At 44.4% G+C, this 22,423-nt stretch overlaps 1 protein-coding gene across 6 annotated transcripts in view; it reads right to left on the bottom strand.

The window, feature by feature from the left end:
• Positions 1-22,423, bottom strand: part of Slc12a8 (solute carrier family 12 member 8) — a 147,792-nt gene that overhangs the window by 27,804 nt on the left and 97,565 nt on the right. For all 6 annotated transcript variants that reach the window (XM_034515388.2, XM_076942841.1, XM_076942844.1 and 3 more), the window contains 2 exons: positions 17,029-17,175; positions 6,654-7,278 (listed from right to left, as the gene is read on the bottom strand). In XM_034515388.2, the coding sequence (XP_034371279.1) occupies positions 6,654-7,278; positions 17,029-17,175 (772 nt within the window). The remainder of the gene's footprint in view (positions 1-6,653; positions 7,279-17,028; positions 17,176-22,423) is intronic.

Genomic DNA, 22,423 nt, shown 5'->3' with positions numbered 1-22,423 from the left:
AGTCTGGCCCAGTGAGATGGCTCAGCAGGTAAGGGCATCTTCTGCCAACCTGATGACCTGAGTTCAATCCCCAGGACCCATGAAGTAGGAGAGAACCAGCTCTTGCTGGTTGTCCTTTGGCTTCTGCACAAGTGTGTGCACAATGACAACACACGGATGAATGCACACATGTAAAAGAAAGATAATATATAAATGTAAAAAAAAAAAAAACAAACCTAACTTGCAAACTCAACACATGTCTGTCATGTCACCACAAAAGACAAAAAGGCATTGAAACAAGTGCAACCCCAGAAACAGAGGACAGAGAGTAGAGATAAAAATAAACCCAAGGAGAAGTAACAGTGAAGACAGCCTATGTGGAGCAGAAAGGGTGACCTTTTGACCCCACAGATGGTGCTGATGGGAACCAGCCATTCCACCTGGAGGACCTCAGCAGAACTCAGGCCAAAAGTGGCACCATGTCCTACAGGCCAGGGGTCTGATGACAGGTCCATCTCTGTATGCTCTGTATGCTAAGACCCTCTCCTCTGCCCAGCAAACTAAGGGCAAACTTCTTGCTTGTAATCCCATCCAAGGTGTTCTTCCTCTGAACAAACGTACCCAGAGGAACAACAGAAAGGGTCTGTGTCCTACACAGTAAGACTTGCCAACTCCTTTGTTTCATTCTATTTCCAGAATATGAGCTGCCATCTGTGCCTTCCCTACTCAACATATTAAAACCAAAATGAGTAAAAAGGGGCCAGGGAAAGCCTTCAACTGTTCACATTTGGGCCAGCAAAGAGGCCAGCTTATTCCCAGCCATTCTACAGTATGGTGTCCCAAACAATGAGTCTTGTTGTATCCAGGTCTTCTAGATGGCTCTCAGTCTAGTCATCTGTCTATTGTCATCCACTGATAATTTGTTTCAGGATCCCATAGATACCAAAATTCACATCTTGCACATAAAATGCAATATTTCATAGAACTTACATATTCTTTCACATGGTAAATTATGTTTACATTACTTATGGTGCCTAAAACATATAATGCTATGTAACGAGTTATTAAACTGTACCATTGAAAATTTTTAAAAAGAAGAAGAATGTTTGATTTCACTATAGATGAAATAATCACAGGACTAAATAACAAGATAGGACAGTGGCAATTTCACTTTTTTCCCCAAATACTTTTAATCTGAATTTGATTAAATGTCCAGATGTAGATCATAGATATAAAAGGCCAAGTGTATGTTAGTTCTATGAAAGATAAGCAGGTGCTTTAATAAAAGCCTTGGCATACACCTGAAAGCTATAAAACAAAAAGAAGAAACAAATCAAAAGAAGTAGACAGCAAGAAATAATCAAACTTAGGGCTGAAATCAATAAAATAGAAACAGATAAACAAACAAAAAAGAATCAATGAGACAAAGTTGGCTCTTTAAGAAAATCAGTAAGATTGACAAACCCTTCCTTATTCAAATTAACGAAATTAGAAATGAAAAGGGGAATATAGCAATAGACATTGAAGAAATCCATAGACTCATAAGGACATGCTTTAAAAACTTGTATTCTACCAAACTGGAAACTCTAAAAGAAATTGATATCCTTCACAATATGTACCACTCACAAAGTTAAATCAGGAACACATAAGCAATTTAAATAGACCTGTAACCCTAGTTACAGAGAAACAGTTACTAAAATATCACAACAACAACAACAAAACCAGAACAAACAAACAAACAAAACCCAGTGTGAGATAGTTTTAGCACTGAATTCTATCAGACTTTTAAAGAGTGAATGCAAATGCCAATACTTCTCAAATTAGTCCACAAAATAGAAATAGAAAGGAAATTGCCCAATTCATTTTATGAGCTTACCGTTCCCTTGATAACCAAACCACACAAAGACCCAACAAAGGCAGAGGATTATAATTTCCCTTATGAACATAGATGCAAAAATTCTCAATAAAATACTTGTATACTGAATCCAAAGACACATAAAATCATCTATAATGATTAAGAAGGCTTTATCCCAGAAATGCAGAGATGGCTCAACACATAGAAATCAATAAATGTAATCTATCATATAAACAGATTGAAAGACAAAAACTTCATGATCATCTCAAGAGATACAGAAAAGGCCTTTGACAAAATGCAACACCCCTTCATGATAAAAGTCTTGGAGAGTAAGGAGTACAATGGACATACTTCAACATAATGAAGGAAATTTCCAGTAAGCCCATAGCCAACATCAAATTAAATGGAGAGAAACTTAAAGCGTTTCCACAAAAATAAGGAAGAAGACCAGGTTGTCCACTCTCTCCATACCTACCCAATATAGTGCTTGAGGTCTTAGCTAGCACAGTAAAACAACTGAAGGAGATCAAGGAGATTCAAGGTGGAAAGGAGGAAGTCAAGTATGCTGATTTGCAGATAATAGGATAGAATACACAAGTGATCCTAATTATTCCACCAGAAACTTCTACAGCTAGCTAACACATTCAGAAAGTAGTATACAAAATGAACACACAAAAATTAGTAGCCTTCCTATACAACAAATGATAAGCAAACAGAAAAAAATGAGGAAAATAATACATTTTTCAATAACCTCAGAGAAAGAGAGAGAGAGAAAGAAAGAGAGGGAGGGAGGGAGGGAGGGAAGGAAAGAGAGAGAGAGAGAGAGAGAGAGAGAGAGAGAGAGAGAGAGAGAGAGAGATATCTTGGGCAATTCTAACCAAGCAAGTGAAAGACATGTATTATAAAATACCTTAAGAAACTGAAGAAAGAAAAAGAAAATATCAAAATATCAGAAGATAAAAGATCGCCCAAGCTCAGCTCTATGGCAGGATTAATATAGTAACATGGCCATCCTACCAAAGGCAATCTACAAGTTCAAAGCTATCCCCATCGAAACTACAACACAATTCTCCACAGAAATTGAAAGAACAATCTTTAGCTTCACATCACACACACACACACACACACACACACACACACACACACACACACACACACAGCCAGAGAAAACAATCCTGAGTAATCAAAGAACTGCTGGAAGTATCACCATCCCCAATCTCAAATTGTACTACAGAGCTATTGCAATAAAAACAGCACAGTATTGACACAAAACAGACATGCTGATCACTGGAATCAAATTAAAGACCCTATGGTCACATGATTTTCTACAAAGAAGCCAAAATTACACAGTAGAAAAAAAGATAGCATTTTTAACAAATGGTGCTGGTCAAACAGGCTGTCTGCATGTAGAAGAATGCAGATAGATTCATATTTATCACTTGCACAAAACTCAACTCCAAATGGACCAAAGACCTTAACATAGAGCCTTATATACTTCTGAATCTGATAGAAGAGAAAGTGGGCAGTAGTCTTAAACTCCCTGGCACAGGAGAAGACTTTCTGAATGGAACACCAGTAGCACAGGCACTAAGACCAACAATTAATAAATAGGACCTCATAAAACTGAAAAGCTTCTATATGGCAAGGGACACCATCATTCAAAGTAGCAAGCTATGAAATGGCAAAAGATCTTTACCAGTTATACATCTAATAGGAGGTTAATATTTAAAATATATATATAAAACTAAAAAAAAATGTACATCAAGAAGACAAACCAATTAAAATGGGGTACAGAACACAGAGCTAAATAGATAATTCTCAAAAGTTTAAGAAACTCAAATGTTTAAGAAACACTGAAAGAAATGTTCTACATTCTTAGTCATCAGCGAGATGCTAATCAAAACTACTTTGAGATTCCATCTTACCAATAAGAAAGGACAAGATCACCAGTAGGACAAATGACTACTGAAGACAGACCACACCTGTAGAACTCACTGAATAAATCGAGCTTGTGGAACATGTGCATCAAGTTGTCGATTGCAAAGGAAAAATGATTTTTTCTCCAATAGAACCTCACTGGGTATACACACCAGACTTAAGGAGGCCCCATGACCTGCAGTGGATGGCCAGCACAAATCAAACTCAGTGCTAGCTTTGGAGATGTTTTGCCTCGTGATGCTTTGTCTGGGCATTTGTACCTTGTTTTTTGCTTACCTAATATGGTTTCAGGTTTTCTGTGGGTGTGTGCATGTATGTGTGTTTGTATATGTGCAGGTGTGTATGTATGTGTGTGTATATATGTCTCTCTGTGTGTGCATATTTTTGGTGCTTTTTCTTTGCTTCCTCCTCTCATTTGTTTGTTTTGTTTTATTCTATTATTTTGGGGGGGGTGGAGGGGAGGGGCCCATATGTTTGTGGGGGAGGAGGGGATGATCTGGGAGGAGACAAGGGAGGGGAACTGATCAGAACATAATATATAAAAAAATTTAAAATTGCAATAAAAGAGAGAAGAATGGAAGGAGGAAAGAGTAATGAAGGAGAGAAAGGAAGGAGGGGGAGTGAGAGAGGAGATGGAAGGAGAATGAAGGAGGAGAGAGAATGAGGGAGGAGAGAGAGCAAGGAGGGGAAGTGAGGGAGGAGAGAGTGAGGGAGAAGGAAGAGGGAAAGGGAAGGGGGAGGGAGAGGGAAGGAGAATGAGAGAGGAGGGGAAGTGAGGGTGGAGGGGGGATGAGGGAGGGAGAGAGAGGGAGGAGAAAGCATGGGGGAACACCAAAGGGGAAAAATCTAGAGAAAACATGGAATAAAAGATTTTATAGGGAGAGAATAATGATATATGCCAAGGACACAAGAGAAGCCAGCGTATCCATAAAATGAAAATAAAAGGATGATATTCAAAGAAAGAAAGCAAATGAAGACCTGGACAAGTCAAGTAACAGCCAAAGTGCTTGGAGACTAAGACCATGCAGCACAAACAGATGCACAAACAGATGGTTTGCACCTTAGCATAGCCTTCCTGGTGAAGAGCACAAGGGGTCATTTTATAATGCAACACACCAGGTAAAACGTCGTCTGTCAGCCTGTCATACAGCTTGTGATAATCAGTCGCACAACTAAATGTCAACCATGGAAACAAAGCAAGGCATATTGGGCTTTCCAGGTAAGCTGTGAGACTCTCTGCATGGAGGCTCATCTTTTCTGTTTCTCCCTTTCCTTTCTCTTCTGTCTGGATAGGATGTGATAGCAGGGCTCCAGCTGCCAGACCTTGAGCCACAGGACAATGTACTAAGTGTAGGTGGTAAAGGAAAAGAAGGAGTTACTCAAGACCATGGACTTGCTATGGCCGCCTTGCTCTGCCCACCTCTTTTGGTCAGAGGCAGTCTAAATCCCTACTGTCTTGAGATCTTGTTATTGCTAATCACAATTCATTATGGCTGACACAGCAGGCCACTGGGGGAAAAATCACTAGAAACACTGTGAAATAATTCTGTGATGTGTTTCAAAAAGGAGAACAAGATAGTAAGAAAAGAAAACAGAGGATCGTTTAACAAGGATAGACTGGAGTTGGGGTTCTGGGGGAGGGGAGCGGCAGGGCTGGGCTGCAGAAAATGATCAAAGATATCAGGGAACAGGAATGAATTTGGTGAGGAAACACAAACAGCAGCAACAGCAGCCGTTGGGTTAGCCTCGGGATGACTTGGCCAGGCTGTGTCTGTATGTGTAGTGACCAGAAAGAGAGAGGTGACATTTCTTCTGTAGTTTTAAGCCTGTTCTGAGGTAACTAAATGCAAAAGAAAGCTGGGAATTGAACTAAAAAAATATACATAATATACTTGAAAACACTGTGGAATAAAGAAAAATATACACAATATCAACCTATATAATGGTGTGCCCAAATAAATTCTTTCTCCCTTAAGTTGTTTTGTCAAGTGTGTTGTCAGAGTGACAAAAAAATTTAAAGCAAAATGGTTTATCCTGGTCTTGGAGGTGCGGGTCCATGATTAGTTGATTCCACTGATTTGTGCCTGCCATTAGGGTAGCACACCATGGTGGGAACACATCATAGAATAAAAGTTGCTTATATCACAGGCCAGAGAGCAAGGGAGAGCAGAGAGAGCACCAGCAGCCCCAAGCCCTCTTGACAAACATAGTTCCAATGACCTAAAGATCTCCCATTAGGCTCCTCCTCTTAGAAGTTCAACCACCTCCCGATAGTGCCATCTGGGGCCATACATGTAACATGGGCCATTCAGTGACATTCCAGACCCAAATTATAGCAAGTTATAAATCACCTAGGATACGGCAGGTCCACAAAGATGATGACTCCTCTTTCTCTCGGGATTTCTCCTGTTCTATAATCTTTCTTTGTGACTTTGAGCTTGTAGATTTAAGGAAAACTAGACTTCTTTAACTACCATCCCTTCATTCCATGAAGCCTGATTTAGGAGAGTTCTCTTCTGCTGACAAACTGAGTGAGCCCTTTAGCAAGCAGGAAGAGGTGTCCCTGCCAAAGGATAACAGCCTGATTCACAGTGGTTACGCTTCAGCTGAACTCTGAGTGAAGGAAAATGATATTCAATTACTAGCTCTAGCTCCCAGCTCTTATACACAGTAGATAGAAATTTCTGTCTAAAATTAGCGAGTGTATATACAACAGGGTAGAATTGGAAATAATTTAACCGGCACCTAAATTTCAACATTTTGAAATATATATAATAAAATTACCAAAAGTTATGAAACCTGGGTTATAATAACCATGTAGATGAAGCAACTGGTGAGCACCCCAAAGTAGGAGGCCTCAATATCATTCCAAAGCTCTTACCTTCTCCGTTCACTCTAGGCTGGGTGCACAGATCAGGAACAAGATGGTCATGTGATCCACTCCTAGAAGTCTGCTGGTTGTGACAGGACTCTTGCTCCCTACAGGAGGCAGTGGACAACCTCTCAGAGGTCCCCGGAGGAAAGGGCCAAGGAGACCCAGGATCCAAGAGGAAGCTATCTCGTAGGGTTTGCTTGGCGCCTTTCTTACACTTGCGCTTCTGACTCATTGGGATCTGGTTACCTTCTCTTGACCCAAGCTGACTACTCTCGAGCCCCTCTATTGGCTGGAGGAGCTGATCCATGTCCTTGGTGAACTCTAGCAGGGTGCCCTCAGAGAGGCTTCTGGCAGGGGTGTCAGAGCCATAGCTGGGAGCCTTGTCCTGGAGCAGGTGCTCGGAGCAATGCAGGGCACCTGGGCCTTGTCTGGGCACGGCCTCAGGAGACTGGGCAAGGCCACAGTGAGCCATGGAGAGGGCAAAGTAAGAGTAGTCCACGGCGATGTAGGTCAGCATGAAGTTGATGGTGACGACAGGCGCCAGAACATTCACCTGACCCACAAGGACAAAGGCCATGGTCACCAAGCTGGTCAGGCAGATGGCTGCTACAGGTGTTTTATTTGGCCCTTTCTATGAGAACAACAACAAAAATATACAATTATGAAATTTCAGATAGAAAGATTCCAAAATTTTACAGTTAGATGATAAAAATCAAATGTAACACCTCAGGAACTTCTCCCCACAGGACTGTTCACATGTAAACTTGGAAAAATGATATCCAACTCGTGGGTCAATGTGAGACCTGAGCTAATGTGTGATAGCATAAGCCAAACATGGAGACCCAGGAGCTCCTGAACACCAGAGGCATGGACAACATCACCATTAACAAGGGATGCTATGGTACAACTGTGGAAGTCTTAGTGTCTCAACTCCCCCAGATAGAAAGCCCCCATTGATTCCAAAACCCTGACCTCCCCCACTTACCCCAGGCTGGGTGCACAACTCAGGGACAAGAGAACCCGGAAGCTATGGCAGAATCACTGGCAGCCAGAACAGGACAATTCTGGTAACATACATGTGCATGCACTTACGTACACACAGTTACACTCTCCTCTCCTCGAAACTATCACAACCACTCATACAATTCTGGGGCCAAAGCACCGTTCATGTCTCAGTCCCGTGCTCTTCTCCTGAGGAGCGTCATCCAATCCAGCTGCCCTTCCCCAGGATGAGTCTCTACCTGGCTTCTCTCCATTTGTCTCCTTCCTCCCCAGCTGCTCCCTTTCAGTCTTCCTAGCCCCATCTCCATGCCTCAGAGGCTGTATCTAAAGTAGCATCCTTGCCTCATCTCCCAGACTATCCCTTTTCCCCACCTAAACTCACTCACTAGGCTCCTACCCCCCACGCCCACCCTATCCCACCCCACCACCCCATTCATGACTTTAAACACCAGCTTTATGTCCACACTGACCAGCTTTGAACTTCCAGCCTACAGTGCTCCCAGCACTCCTCTGGAATCAACTGGGGCTTCTAAGGGTGTGTCAGAACCCATGCTGCCCAAGACCCTCCCCAGAACAATCCTTACAAAGGAGAAAAGGAAAGAGAGAGGAGGAGAGGAAGGAGGAAGAGAAGGATTTTATAATGTTTGGAAATTAGTTTTGGGGTGCTTTTATTAAAGTGGTATAGAAGATTCTAACAATAACATGACTGAGAATAAAGTAAGTCTGTAGAAACTCACAACTTTAAAAGAAGTTTCGAGTAAGCTGCCAAAAATGCCAGTCTAGGCCAAGACCTTGAGGTGAACAGTTTAAATGAGCCAATGAGAGCCTTTCTCCACCAAGAGATGGACAATCCACAGACTGGACAAAGATATGGAAGACAGACAGTGAATCCCTACGCATAATTGGAAAAAAGACAAACAGGGCAGGCGAGGTGCCTCAGCAACTACTAAAGTGTTTGCCAGCAAGCCCAACAGCCTGAGCTGCAGCCCCAGGACCCATGTGGTGGAAGGACTGAAGCAACTCTGAAAGCTGTCCTCTGACCTCCACACACATGGTGTAGTTCAAGGTACACACACACACACTGAATAAACATGTAATGTAATAAAAGTCCTTTTCAAAAGGCAGCCCACTAGACCAAACGAGTAAAAGACCTGAACAAGCACCTCACCAAAGATATTAAACACGTGAAAACTGACCAACCTCATCAGCAATTAGAGAACACAAATTTACCGTATGGTGAGATACCATCAAATACTCACGAGCATGGCAAACATGTAAAAATACAGAGGATTAGGATGGCCCATCCATCTCTATAGCAGCATCAGTTAGTACAAATGCCCTGAAAAAGAGCCAGGTGCTACCCACCATGTGAAGCCTGGCGCATGGAGCAGGTGAAACACTCTGGTAATGGAAATGCAGTCTGGAAGTTTACGTCCAGCACACGCAACATCCATAAAACCCCAAATAACAAACTGCTGCTACAGCACAGAGGAGGAGGATGCTCACAGAGATGCTGATGAGGGAGGGAGAATAGCAGAGAAGGACACCCATGCACACACACATGCACACGCACACGTGATTCCATGTACAGACTAAGTATTCTCAGTATAAGAATTCTGTATCCAAAATGATGGAATTCTAAACATCTGTATCCGATTTGCATGGAAATTGAATTGGGAACTCCCACATGATGAAACTTTGTTTCATGACGACGATGTCTAAGAAAGTTGCATACAATGACCTTCAGGCTAGGTGTTTATGAAACACGAATGAGCAGAGTGTAAAGATGCCGTACTATAGACATAGGAATATCCCAAAATATAAAACAAATCAACCTCCAAAATCCAAAAAGCTTCTGGCCCCAGACAAGAAAGATAAGAAACAACCAATCTGTATTAGAAGGCTTCATACTCAGCAAGCTGTTTAGAGACACATCTGAAGGGGGCAGAGTTGCAAGCTGAGGTCCCTGGGCCCAATCTGGTTATGCTACAAGTGCCTTTGCATTTTAAAACAGCTTGGGGGAAATCGAAAGAAGAAGAATGTTTTGTCGCATTAAATTCAGATTTGTGTCCTTGGTTGGGGGTTGGGTACTCTCTGAGGCAATTTCTGAGCTTCAACAGCAGAGAAATGTACTGGGGCAGATGGCTGCACAGGGCCTGCAACATCTAAGGTGTGTGCTGCCGGACATAAGAGGGCTGGGATTCTCATCACAGAAGCCAGAGGGTACCCGGGCGAGAGGGAAGGGCCTCACGGGATAGGGGTGGGGTTAGGGGGCGGGGTCAGGTTGGCAGGATTCCTTGGTAAACGCTCCAGGGTGCAGGGTGCTTACCTTATAATTATTCTTAAAACTATTTACATTGATTTTATGAACATTCCTATCATGTTAACGGCACCTCAATAATGTATTTAAGTTTCTAGTGTTCTGCCATTTAAAAAGGAAATAAGCAAATATAATCATACATGAAGACACGTTTAGGGGAGGAGAGAAGCTTCCGATGTTAAAAGACACATGATAACCAGGGAGAAATATCTGTAATACAGATCAGAAATTGAATATAATCTTAGTGACAGAAAAAAATTGCAAACAACCACTAAACAGGAAGAGATACTCAGTTTCAATCACGATGAAGCGAACACAAATCTTGGTGTCCTGAACGGCCATTTCTCGCTGTACACTGGCTAAACCGTTCACATAACAAGAAGCCACAGATATGCTCCTTCCTAACTCTGCCCTTGTCACTGAAGACAGTATGCAAATGAGGTTCATGCAGTTTCTAAATATTTACATATACGGACCAAGCTAATAACATAACTCCGAGCAAATATGTCTATCCTCCTATCTTGGCAAACGTATCAACATGATAATGAGGAAGGCCAGGTGTAAGCTTAGAACTCTTTAGTCCTTGGCCTTTTGTTCATTCGTTCATTTATTTATTTATTTTTAAAATATGGTTTCTCAGTGTAGCCCTGGCTGTCCTGGAATTTGCTCTGCAGACCAGCCAGCCAGGCCTCAAACTCACAGAGACCGCCCCCGCACCCCCCCACCTGCCTCTGCCTCTGCCTCTGCGTGCTGGGATTAAAGGTGTGCACCACCACCTCCTGGCCAGCCTTCCTCATCCACAAATGCCCATACACAGGGCCCATCCCCACCTGTTTGTAGACCACAATGGGGGAGGGGCACTCACTCATCTGTGACTCTCACCCCATACCTGACGGTATGATGAGGGGCCTTTGCAGACTGTGGAGGTAGGCTGGGGCCATCTGGGTGGGAAATCTGTAGGGCAGCTTCCTGGACACAGTATAGAGGCAGGTGCCAGGGACCCAGGTAGGAATGTTCCTACAGCCCCACCAACAAATCCTATCTCATTGGCTAATCATAATTGTCAATTTGGTTGGGTTGAGAGACACCTAGGAGATCAGTAAAGTTTACTTTTGAATGTTTATGAGGGCGTTTAACAGATGATCTGGCCATGTAGGCTCTGGTCTAATCGCTAATACCATCCACTCGACATGCTTGATTTTCTTTTTTTGTTTTCTTTCTTTGTGTATGTATGTGTGTGTGAGTGAGTGTGTGTGTGGTCTGTGTGTATGTATGAGTGCATATGTATGTGTGTATGTATGAATGAATATGTATGTATGAGTCTCTGTGTGTAAGAATGTATATGTATGTGTGTATAAATCTCTGTGTGTAAGAATGTGTATGTATGTGTGTATAGATGAGTATATGTGTGAGTGTGTATGTGTGTGTGGTATGTGTGTATGTATGAGTGTGTGTGCACATGCATGTGTGTGTGTGTGTGTGTATGAGACTGTGTCTGGTGTGTGCATACATACAGTAACCATAAAAGAAATATAGTCAATAATAGTTAACAACTTTTGAGGTTCTACCTCATCCAAGTCAGGAATCAAGAAAACCAACAGCATCAGATATAAGGATGTGGGGAGGGGAGTTCTCACTCACAGTGGTAGGAATGTAAGTTGATACGGCAACTATGGAAATCAGTGTAGAGTTTCGTCAAGAAGCTAAAGCTAGAACCACCATATGATGTGGTCATATCACCCCTGGGCACACACCCAACAGACTCCGTGTTGTTTTTATGGAGATATCTGCCCATCCATGTTCATTGCTGCTCTATTTATGATAGCTAGGAAATAGACTCAGCCTGGATGTCCATCAGCAGATGAGTGGGTAACGACAATACGGTTCATATACACAGAGGAATTTTGCTCAGCTATAAAGTAAAGTAATGCACTATGCAGGAAATGAGTGGAACTGGAAAATGACACACCAAGCGAGGTAACTCTGGCTCAGCAAACGCCACCCATTCTGTCTCATGTGGACCCTGGCTTCAAAGCCTGAGGCTCGTATGTTTAAGGTGGAACATCTCTATAAGACAGGAATTTGGAAAGGCCACACCTGTGGGAGGGGTAAGGGAAGAAGCTTTAAAGGGGAGGGGAGAGAGGAACACGTGATATAAAGTAAAGGATGAGAGGCAGGCAGGATGGCGCATGTCGTTAATCCCAGCACTTGGGAGGCAGAAGTAGAAGTCTGAGGCCAGGCCAGTCTATATAGTGAGTTCCAAGACAGCCAGCGCTACCTAGTAAGACTCTGTCTCAAAAAAAAAAAAAATGAAGGAAAGAAAGAAGAAGAAAAAAGAAGAAAAAGAAGAGAAGGAAGGAAGAAAGGAAGGGAGGGAGGGAGGGAGGAAGGGAAGGAGGGAGGGAGGGGGGAAGAAGGAGGAGAAGAGGAAGGAAGGAAAGAAGGGAAGGAGGAAGGGAGGGAGGGGAAATAGCAGAGGTTAAAAGACACGGGAGTGGATGGAGTAAGAGACATTAACCAGAACTAAGAACGTATTAAAGGCTGGGCAGTGGTGGCGCACGCCTTTAATCCCAGCACTTGGGAGGCAGAGGCAGGCGGATTTCTGAGTTTGAGGCCAGCCTGGTCTACAGAGTAAGTGCCAGGACAGCCAGGGCTACACAGAGAAATCCTGTCTCAAAAAACCAAAAAAGAAAAAAGAACATATTAAAACCCCTAGGGAAGCCCACTACTTTGTAAGCTGATTTAAGTATATGATTTTTTTTGTTGTTGTTGTTCTTAAAGGAGTGTGACAGCATGAGTGGACAATGCTTCCCCTGGAAGCCATGGATTATTGAACAAAAATTATAAGCAAAAATAAATTTCTTTTGACTATAAATTGTTTTTGGTTATGGTATTTTATTATAGGAACAGAAAAGTAATGAACACAGTTGGTAAGACCCTATTACTGAAGAAGCAACCCATTTGGGTTACAGGATATAGAGAGTGAAGCTGGAACTGACCTCAGACCCTCCTCTTAGCACAGGGCCAAAAGACACTATGCAGGCTGTTTGGAGAGGAAACCCATCAATGGCATTGCCTAGCAGTGAACCCTAAATAGAACCATTCAGAGATGCGCCCCCTAGAGCAATAGTGGTATTACAGCTGTGAGGGTAACCAACCACTTTCCGATTGAATTTGAGAACTGCTCCACATAAAATAATTTATATCTGGAACTATAAGCTGGTCAAAAGCTCATGGCTGGGGAGGTCATAGGCCACAAAGGGAGAACCTATTAGTGTAATTTTGCTAAACATGTTGGCAAACTGCCTTCTAAATATTTAGAATATTTAGAATAATAACAAATAATAATAAAAAAATATTATTAAGTATTAGTGTTGTTCTTAATCTTCATTAGAGAAGTTTGTTTGTTTTTATTTTGTTTTATTTGTTTGTTTGTTGTGTTATAGATACATAACCAGCCAGTGATGAGAACCTGTGACTACTGAGTGCTCACCCCTCAACGGGATGTCAATACCAATCTCCACACCACAGCTAAGAGAACATGTTGGAAAAGGGGGTGGGGAGAATGTAAGAGCCAGAGGATGAGAAGGAGTCCTATGTAATGCCTTCCTCTGGGCGTGACATGTCTATCACACTCAGGAACCGCAACGCAACTTCGGTTACCTGCACAGAATTAAGTCGACAAGACCAATCAACACTCCAGCAGGCCACACTAATAGGACTCAGTGGGTTACAAAAGGACTTGAAAATGGAAGACTTCTTGCGGGGGGGGGGGGGGGGGGGGGGAGTGTGGGGAGAGAGAGTTGGAGGGGGGTATGATCAAGATACAATGTATCTTGTATGTATCTTGTATTCCTGGCACCCATATATGATGTCGCCAGGAATAAATAAAAAAAATTTTTAAAAATTACCACACGCAAAAAGATTGAGTCGGAACATTTGCCAGTACAGATATAAATTATATACATACAGTTGTGGTAGCAGAGAGGAAGAATCATCCACTACAATACTGTTTACTGGAAGCCACTCAGGTACCTATCAGTCAATGGAGAACTGATTAAATCAACTATGTCACATAAACATAGCAGAAAAGGAATGAGAAAATCCTCTTTAAAGTAATATAGAAGATGGATTTCTAGACCACACACGAAGATTTAGAAACCCAAGGCATAAGCAATATACTGAGAGAACTGTCTGTTGTATGAAAATATGGAAGGGAAAGATTCGATTTGGAAAACAACTGGGGAGCCTGGGGAGATGGCTCAGTCAGTAAATACCTCCCTCATAATCATGAGGACTGAATTCAGATCCCCAGCACCCAAGTAATCTGTGCATGGTGACTTGCATCTGAAACCCAACATAGGATGCTGGCAGTGTAGACAGGATCCCTAGAGTTCATTGGCCAACTAACCTAGCTATGTCAGTGAGTGACCTTGCTTTAAAAAAAAATAAGGTGGTGTGGCCAGAGAGATGGCTCAGTGGCTAGAAGCACTCGATCCTCTTCCGGAGGACCTGAGTTCGGTTCCCAGCACCTACCCAGCAACTCACAACCAGGTCTAGGTGATCTGCTGCTGTCTTGTGGCCCTCATGGACATGGCATGCAAGTAGTGCACAGACATACATGCAGACACAACACACACACACACACACACACACACACACACACACACACACACACACACTAATCATAAACACCCAGGAAAAACGGTGCCTTAAAGGTTAGGCCAGGTAGGAAGGTTCAACTAGGAGTAGAAATTTCCAGTGGATGCTGTTTACGTAAGTTTTAGTTTTGAAATCTGTACTCACTGTACCTCACAAAAAATAAAGGATGGGCCAGAATGATAGCCCCACCATTAAGATCGTTGGCTGCTGTCCTGGAGGACCCAAGTTCAATTCCCAGCACCCACTTGGCAGGCAGCTCATGACCTCCTTTAGCTCCGTTTAGGGACTCAGATGATGCCCTCTTCTGGCCTTTGTGGGCACCAGACATGCAGGTAGTGCATAGACACGTGCACACATGCAAAACATCCAGACACATAAAATACTACTACTATACTAATAATACTAATAATAATAATAATAATAACTTAAAAATGAAATAGAATAAAGGTCTATGATAAGATCAGCAGCCTAATCTTGAAGTATGAACCATGCTCCTCCCGGCCCATGTCAATTGGAGAGAAGAAATAGAAGGACTTGGTTGTGGTCAAGTGTATACCTATACACTTAGCACACAAATGGTGGAGACAGGAGGATTGCAAGTTGCAGTCCAGCATCTTTCTTTCAAGAAACAAACAAGGGGTTGCTGAGGTGGCTCCGTGGGTAAAGCCATTTGATGCTAAGCCTGGTGGCCTGAGTTTGTTCCACATGATGGCTCCCACAAGTGGTTTTGATATGGTTTGTAAAGCATGGTATGGTGCTGTGGGAGGGGGTACCTCAGCTGGGGGCCCATGCTGAGGTATCCTCCCCCCGCCCCCACAAACCAGGTACCAGTTATATGATGTGTCTAATATAAAATAGAGTTTATTGGGGAGCATGGGAAGGGAGGGTTGAGAAGGGAGTAGAGACAGAGAAAGAGAGGGAACAGAGAGGGATGGGGGAGGGAGGGAGGGATGCGGAGAAAGGAAAGGAAGGGAAGAGTTAAGTCTGAAACACATGGAGAGAGAAGGGAGGGAGGGGGAAGGAGAGAAAGGGAGAAAGGGGTCAGAGAGAGAGAGAGAAGAGAGGCCAAACAGTCCCTTTTATAGCAAGCCTGGCCTACCTGGCTGTTGCTAGGTAACTGTTGGGTGGTGTCTAGCAGCAATGCTAACAAGCTAACAGGTCTCCTTGACCACATCTACATGTGCTCTCTCTCTCTCTCCCTTCCTCATCCCTCATTCCCTCTCTCCCTCTCCCTCTCAGTCTTCCTCTCGCTCTTCCCTTCCCTCCCACAAACATATAAGTAAACAAACAAATAAAAACAGAAACATTTGAACATGCAACCAGAGAATTCTAGCAAATTCTGGCAGCCCTGGACTATCTAGTGAGACCCTGTTTCAAAAATCCAAAGGTGGACGGAGAGAGGGAGTTATGGTGACTCACACCCACTTGGGATGAGGCTGGAGTCAGAAGGACTAACAATACAAAAACAAAGTGTAGCTTACAAGTCACGACACAGAGAAGTGGGATTCCCTGTGTCAATTTCTACTGGACTTTAGGAAAGTCCTATAACCATTTCAGCCATTGCTCAACCCTGCTACTCAGTTTGGCACATGATAGCTCATAGAGAGCCCATAGACCATAGTGTGGGGCCTCATCAGCCACTGCCACCACCACTGTCGCCACCACCACCATCATCACCATCACCACATCCATATTATCACCATCACTGTCACCACCATAACCACCATCACCTCCACCACCACCACCACCACCACTACCACCCAGGACACAGTGAGCCCGTGGGAAAGGCAGATCTGCAAGGGCCTGTTCTTTTCCTAAACAAAGGATTCTTTCTTTTATGCTAAACTTGGAGAGTCCTGGATTTGTTTTCCTTGAAGGAGGGGCCCTGCTTCACTGCTGCTCAGCACTGGGAAGCTGGTGCCTGTGATGTGCAAGACGCTCCATCTTAGCAGCTGGCCTAAGACATCCAGGGAGGGACAGGGCTGAAAGATACAACTTCTGTACCCCACTTTGTCTCTCCCCAGAGACCAGAGACACTGGTCAGAAGCTTATGCTTCAGAGAGATAGAGACAGAAAAACAGAGAGATGGGGGAGAGAGGTGGAGGAGTGAGAGAGGGAGAAGGAAAGGGAGGAAGGGAGGGAAAGGGAGAGAAAAGGAGAGAGGGAGAGGGAGGGAGAGAGGGAGAAGGGCAGGGAGAGGGAGGGAGAAAGGGAGGGAGAGGAGGGAAATCGGGAGGAAGAGAGAGAGGGAGAGGAAGGGAGAGGAGGAGGAGAGAGGGAAAGGGGGGTAAAGAGGGAGAGGGAGGGAGAGGGAGAGGGAGAGGGGGAGGGGGAGGGGAAGGGGAGGGGGAGGGGGAGGGGGAGGGAGGGGGAGAGCAAAGAAAATGAACTACTCACCCCGTTCCCCAGAAAGGCGAGTGCAGGAATCACTTTGTCCTGGGCGATGCACTGCAGGATCCTGGGGGCTCCATAGAGTCCCCCCATACAGGAAGCCAGGGATGAGATGTACAAGCCCAACAGGAAGAGGAAACCAACCAGAGATACCTATGTGAGGCAGATGTCCTACCATTACCACAGGGTGATCCTGAATGTCCTACAATGGCCCCTGTGTCTGGGTTACACAGGACAAATTAAAGAGCAACCACACGATGAGAGGCTTCTCAGAGGCAGGAGGATCAGCCTCTCAGACTGAGCTCTGACAACCTCCCTGAAGCTCTACCAAAGGCCACCTGTAGCAAGTCAATCTCTGAATACCAAAACTTACCTGATCTAGGGTGTACTGGCAGTTTTGTATGTCAACTTGACACAAGCTGGAGTTATCACAGAGAAAAGAACCTCCCTTGAAGAATTGCCTCCATGAGATCCAGCTGTAAGGCATTTTCTCAACTAGTGATCAAGGGGGGAGTGTGCATTGGTGCCATCCCTGGGCTGGTAGTCCTGGGTTCTATAAGAAAGCAAGCTGAGCAAGCCAGTAAGTAACATCCTTCCATAGCCTCTGCATCAGCTCCTGTTTCCTAACCTGCTTGAGTTCCAGTCTTGACTTCCTTTGGTGATGAACAGCAATGTGGAAGTGTAAGCTGAATAAACCCTTTCCTCACCAACTTGCTTCTTGGTCATGATGTTTGTGCAGGGATAGAAACCCTGACTAAGACAGAGGGGTCTAAGGGTTATCTTGAAAGACCCATCACCTAAGCAACTCTCAACCATTAGACACTTCCTGGTTTGCCAGGCATGTCTCCAGACTAAATTATGCAAAGTCTCTGAAAATCCTTCAAAAGAGTAAGCCCATAAAATCTCAGATAACAGTTTCTGACAAAAGGCTACTTTGAAGGTCACTCCAGGTTCATGCCAGATACAACTGCTCTGCTAAAATTCTACTACACCCCTGTGCTAGGGCTTGCCCTCACTCCTCCCCAGGGCAGCACCTATTGACCAATAAGTGCACTGTCAGGGGCAGGGTCTGGTGAGAGTTCTTTAGGCCATGGGTGTGTACTCTTGAAGGGGATCGAAGGGCCTGGAACCCTTCTTTCTCTTTTGCCTTTGAGAAGAACAGTTTCGTGGTGCTACACATGTGTAGCCATTACCACATGGCATTCCTACAAGAGGCACAAAACAACAGGTCATAGAATGAGCCCCCTAAAACCAAAGCAAAATAATACCTTTATTACATTTTATATATTTAGTGTGGAGGTGTGGGATGGGATGGATTCCATGACCGACCGACATGTATCAAACAGAGAACCTATAAAAACTGATCTCTCTGTCTACCATGTGGGGCCCAGGGATCAAACTGAAATCACTAGACTTGACTGTGTCTCTTTTCCTGTTGAGCCATCTTACAGGCCCAAACCTTTCTCTTTATAATTATGTCAGGCATTGTGTGATAGTGATCAGAATCTGAGTACTATAGTTATCTAAAGACCAGCGCTGTTTTGTAAAAAAGGTTTTACAAACATTTACTACTTATTTGGAAGGAGTGTTCTGTGCCCCTGTACACCCGTGCAGGTTGGAAGATAACCTGGGACAGCAGTCCTCACCTTGTATGCTGCAGCAGGGTCTCTCTTGTTTGCCTCTGCACTGCACGCATATTCTCAGTCAGATGACTTGCAAGCTTCTAGATGATTCTCTTTTTTCTACCACCCATCTTGCTGCAGAAATCTTGGGGTGCCTGACATGTGACTTGGGCTTTTCACATGGATCCCAGAACCGCTCAGTCTGAGCTGAGCCTCTGAGCTTTCCAGGGCCTAACCACTGTTAGTTTGTTTGGTCGGCTTTGTCTTCTGAGACAGAGTGTTGCTAGAAGTGCAGGCTGTTCTTAATTCACAACACTCCTACCTCCACCCCCCAGATTCTGGGATTACCGGCATGCTATGCCAGTCAGACCATGACTTGACCCTTCCTACTTACCCTGACCTTCTTATACCTACCCACTTTCCAGCTATTTACACTCTGTGTCTTCTAGCTCAGCCTCAGATTCCCCATCCCCCAGCCTCTCCCCTTAGCCCTCTATTTCAGGTTGGTTCATATCTTATATGGACTACAATACACTAATTCTCAAATGGAGCAGCCTTGGGTTCATTGCAGCACCTCTCAAGCTCCTGGCTTCTGGCCCTATTCTTGGCATTTCAGAGTTAGGAGGCATTGGGGGGCGCCTAAGGATATAGATTTCCAGAAGGTTCCAAGGTACTGTTGATGCCAGTGGCTAGAACCCACACTTTGAGAGCTGTTGGCTGGCTATGATTCCAGTCAGCCTCTTGTACTCCCTGTGAATGATGCCCTAGGCCCCTGCCAGAGTGACAAACTCAACCCTGGCCCTAAAACCCCAGCTATAGCAACTCCTATTGGTTGATAAGCAGACTCTGCATGTCCATGGGTCCCCTACATGTGGAATGGGAATTCCACCCAACACTTGATGTGGCCCTGCTAATTAAGGATTAAGGTCAAAGTCTACCCCTGTCCGGATAGCCTTCTGGGCTCTGTGCAAAATGAAGGAGTCCCTTTACCAGCAGGGCATCTCCTTCTCTGACCTTAACTACCACATGCCTCTACCTGCAGAGTGTCACACAACCTTAGTTACATTGCAGGTTCAGCTTTCTTTCCCCTGATAGGAACCTGGTCAGCTAGCACCTGAGACTCCTGCAATGCCTCCCCATGCTAACCAGGCATCTCAGACCGTAAGCCTTCAGCCAGTGATCTTTGCCCATCCTGGATAGTCTAACCCTCATCCCCCAAACTATATAATCCTTGAATCACCCCACGTAAAGTTGATCTGCCTCCCTGCAGCTGGTCCCGGTATCATCATCACTGTTCTCACAGGACTTCCAAACCCCCTGTCCGTAGTCTCTGCTCCATTTTCGGATGATCCTCGATCCCCATGGCAACAGGGAGGGTCACACTTGCCGTTGGGACCCTCTATCCACACTCCCTAATTGCTTAACACTGAACATCAAGAATCCGCACAAGGCAGCAGATCGATGGCCCAGTGGTTAGGCATGCTTACTGCTCTTGCTGAGGACCTGACTCTGACCTCCATACTCATCTGCACGCACACGCGTCTGCACGCTTGGTGCACACAAGCTCACTTGGGTACATGCACAGACGCATGAACTTAAAAATTCTTAAAACGCAAAAGACTCAGTACAAACCCCATCTCCTCTATGAGCCATCTCACTTCTCCTCATACCAGTGGCTGGTCCCCAGCGTCAGGAGGGCAGGCCTACCACCGGCTCTTCCACCAGCTGCCATGTTCAATTAGGTGGACCTCATGATCTTTCACTCCAGTATTCCCAGTGCCCAACAGAGATATATAAATGGTGAATTAATTAATTAACTAATCAATTAATGTAATCCACAACCCACATATCCCACAGGTGTCAAGAGACAGAACAAGAGAAGACAAAATTTCTCCTTGGTGCCAACTGCTGTTTATGCAGTGGTGTCCCTAGTTGAGCCATGAATCCACCCTCATCTGGACTTCAGGAAGTCGCTCTTTCTGGTAACTGGCAGCTCCCCGCCTCCATACTGCCTTACTTCAGACATAGTGGTTAGAACTGTGTATATCAAGTGCTCATTTGCATAAATATGACAGATGGGTCAGATGTAACTTTCAGGGGGCTTTGTCATGTGCCCCCTTCTTATTGAGGGTTCTCCATCTCCCATTGTCCTACTTAGCTTTAGGTGTCACCTTGACACAGTCCAGAGTTATGTGAGAAAGTCTTAATTGGGGAACCACCTAGATCAGATTGTCTGAGACATTCTCTTAATTGCTAACCGATGTAGGAGAACCATGTTGACTGTGGGCAGCTGAGCCTGAGCAGAGTAAGAGAGCTTACTGAGCAAGCCAGAAGAAGCGAGCCAGTGAGCAGTGGTTTTCCATTGGTTTCTGTATCAAGCTTCTGCCTTGGCTCTCCTTGATGATAGACTAAGTCCTTTAGGCAAGTAAACCCTTTCCACCCAAGTGGCTTTTGGTCAGTGTGAAGAATGAAAAATTATAAAAATCATTTTTATAGAATATATACATATATAGATGCTTTTTAAGTTCTTTTAGGGACATGGAACATTTTCTCTGAAGCAAGCCAGGCCAGTTTCAGGAACTGGCTGAAAGTCATTCAGGTGGTGAAACACGATGACAGGGCTGTGGCTCTACGGTTGAAACAAATGAGAAATAGCCAATAAATAGTTGGTAAATGACAGGGTGGGGCAGTGATATGGTAAAGCCACATTTTTGAGAAGAATGAGTGTACAGAGTGATTTTCATGGCTATTAACCATTCAGGGTGGGTTTCTCTGGAATGTTTCACTATTCTTATGTTATGTATCCTTGGCAACCCCTCACTCCCTCCTCACTTCCCTGGTTTGCGGTTTTCCTCTTTAAAAGACCCCTTAGCCCGGCACTCGAGGTCAAACTCTGCTCTTGAGAGAGCTTGTGGTTTGACCTTGGCCGGCCAACTTCCCTAATAAAGCCTCTGCTGATTGCATCCAGGTATGGTTTCTTGTGATCTTTGGGTGGTCGTGATTTCCTGAGACTTGAGGAAGGGTCTCCTGAGTATGGGGGTCTTCAAGTGTTTTATCGTAACAAAGGAGATGAAAACTAGAACATGTAAGTTTTACATCCTTGTTTCAGCAATGGGCTAAGTCCATGTGGTCTAGTCACACTTAACCCAAGACCCTGGTTAACTGACTTCCTGTGTCACAAATTATCGATAAAATAATCTGACTGATAAATCCTGTACCTCTCAGGATTCTTAAGCTGAAAGCACTTACAAACAACAGGGCTTGTGAGATGCCTTAGCAGTAAGCCAGACAACCTGAGTTTGATCCCTGCAACCCACAAGTTGTCCTCTGACCTCTGTGCATGTGACCCTTCCCATATACATAATACACACACACACACACACGTATGTATGTATGTATGTATGTATGTATGTATATCCACAGGACATTGAAGGTTCACACTCTTCACTAAGAACAGGTCATCCAGCTCAGTACCCTGCACCCTGCCGATGACCCTCACCACAGTCATTACACTTGAGGTGTTCATTGATCTAACCTCAGCCATGAGCCCTACTAGGGTTGCAAACAGGCATCAAGAAAGGGTCCAGTCCTTTGGACTTTTGGATGTTAAATGGGGGGTGGGGATGGTCTCACAACCTGCAAGATGGGAGGCGAGGTGGTCAAAGTCTGGACAGAGGCAACGTGGTCCACTACAGCATCTTCTTCATTCCCTGTGGCTGCCTTTCCTGTGGGCATTACCTCATCCCAGGTGGATCTCATCTGCCTCTTGCTCCACCACC

This window comes from Arvicanthis niloticus, chromosome 12, assembly GCF_011762505.2.
Source record: "Arvicanthis niloticus isolate mArvNil1 chromosome 12, mArvNil1.pat.X, whole genome shotgun sequence".
Classification (NCBI taxonomy): Eukaryota; Metazoa; Chordata; class Mammalia; order Rodentia; family Muridae; genus Arvicanthis; species Arvicanthis niloticus.
The sequence above is the reverse complement of the archived record's forward strand: the minus strand, read 5'-3'. Positions and strand labels throughout refer to the sequence as shown.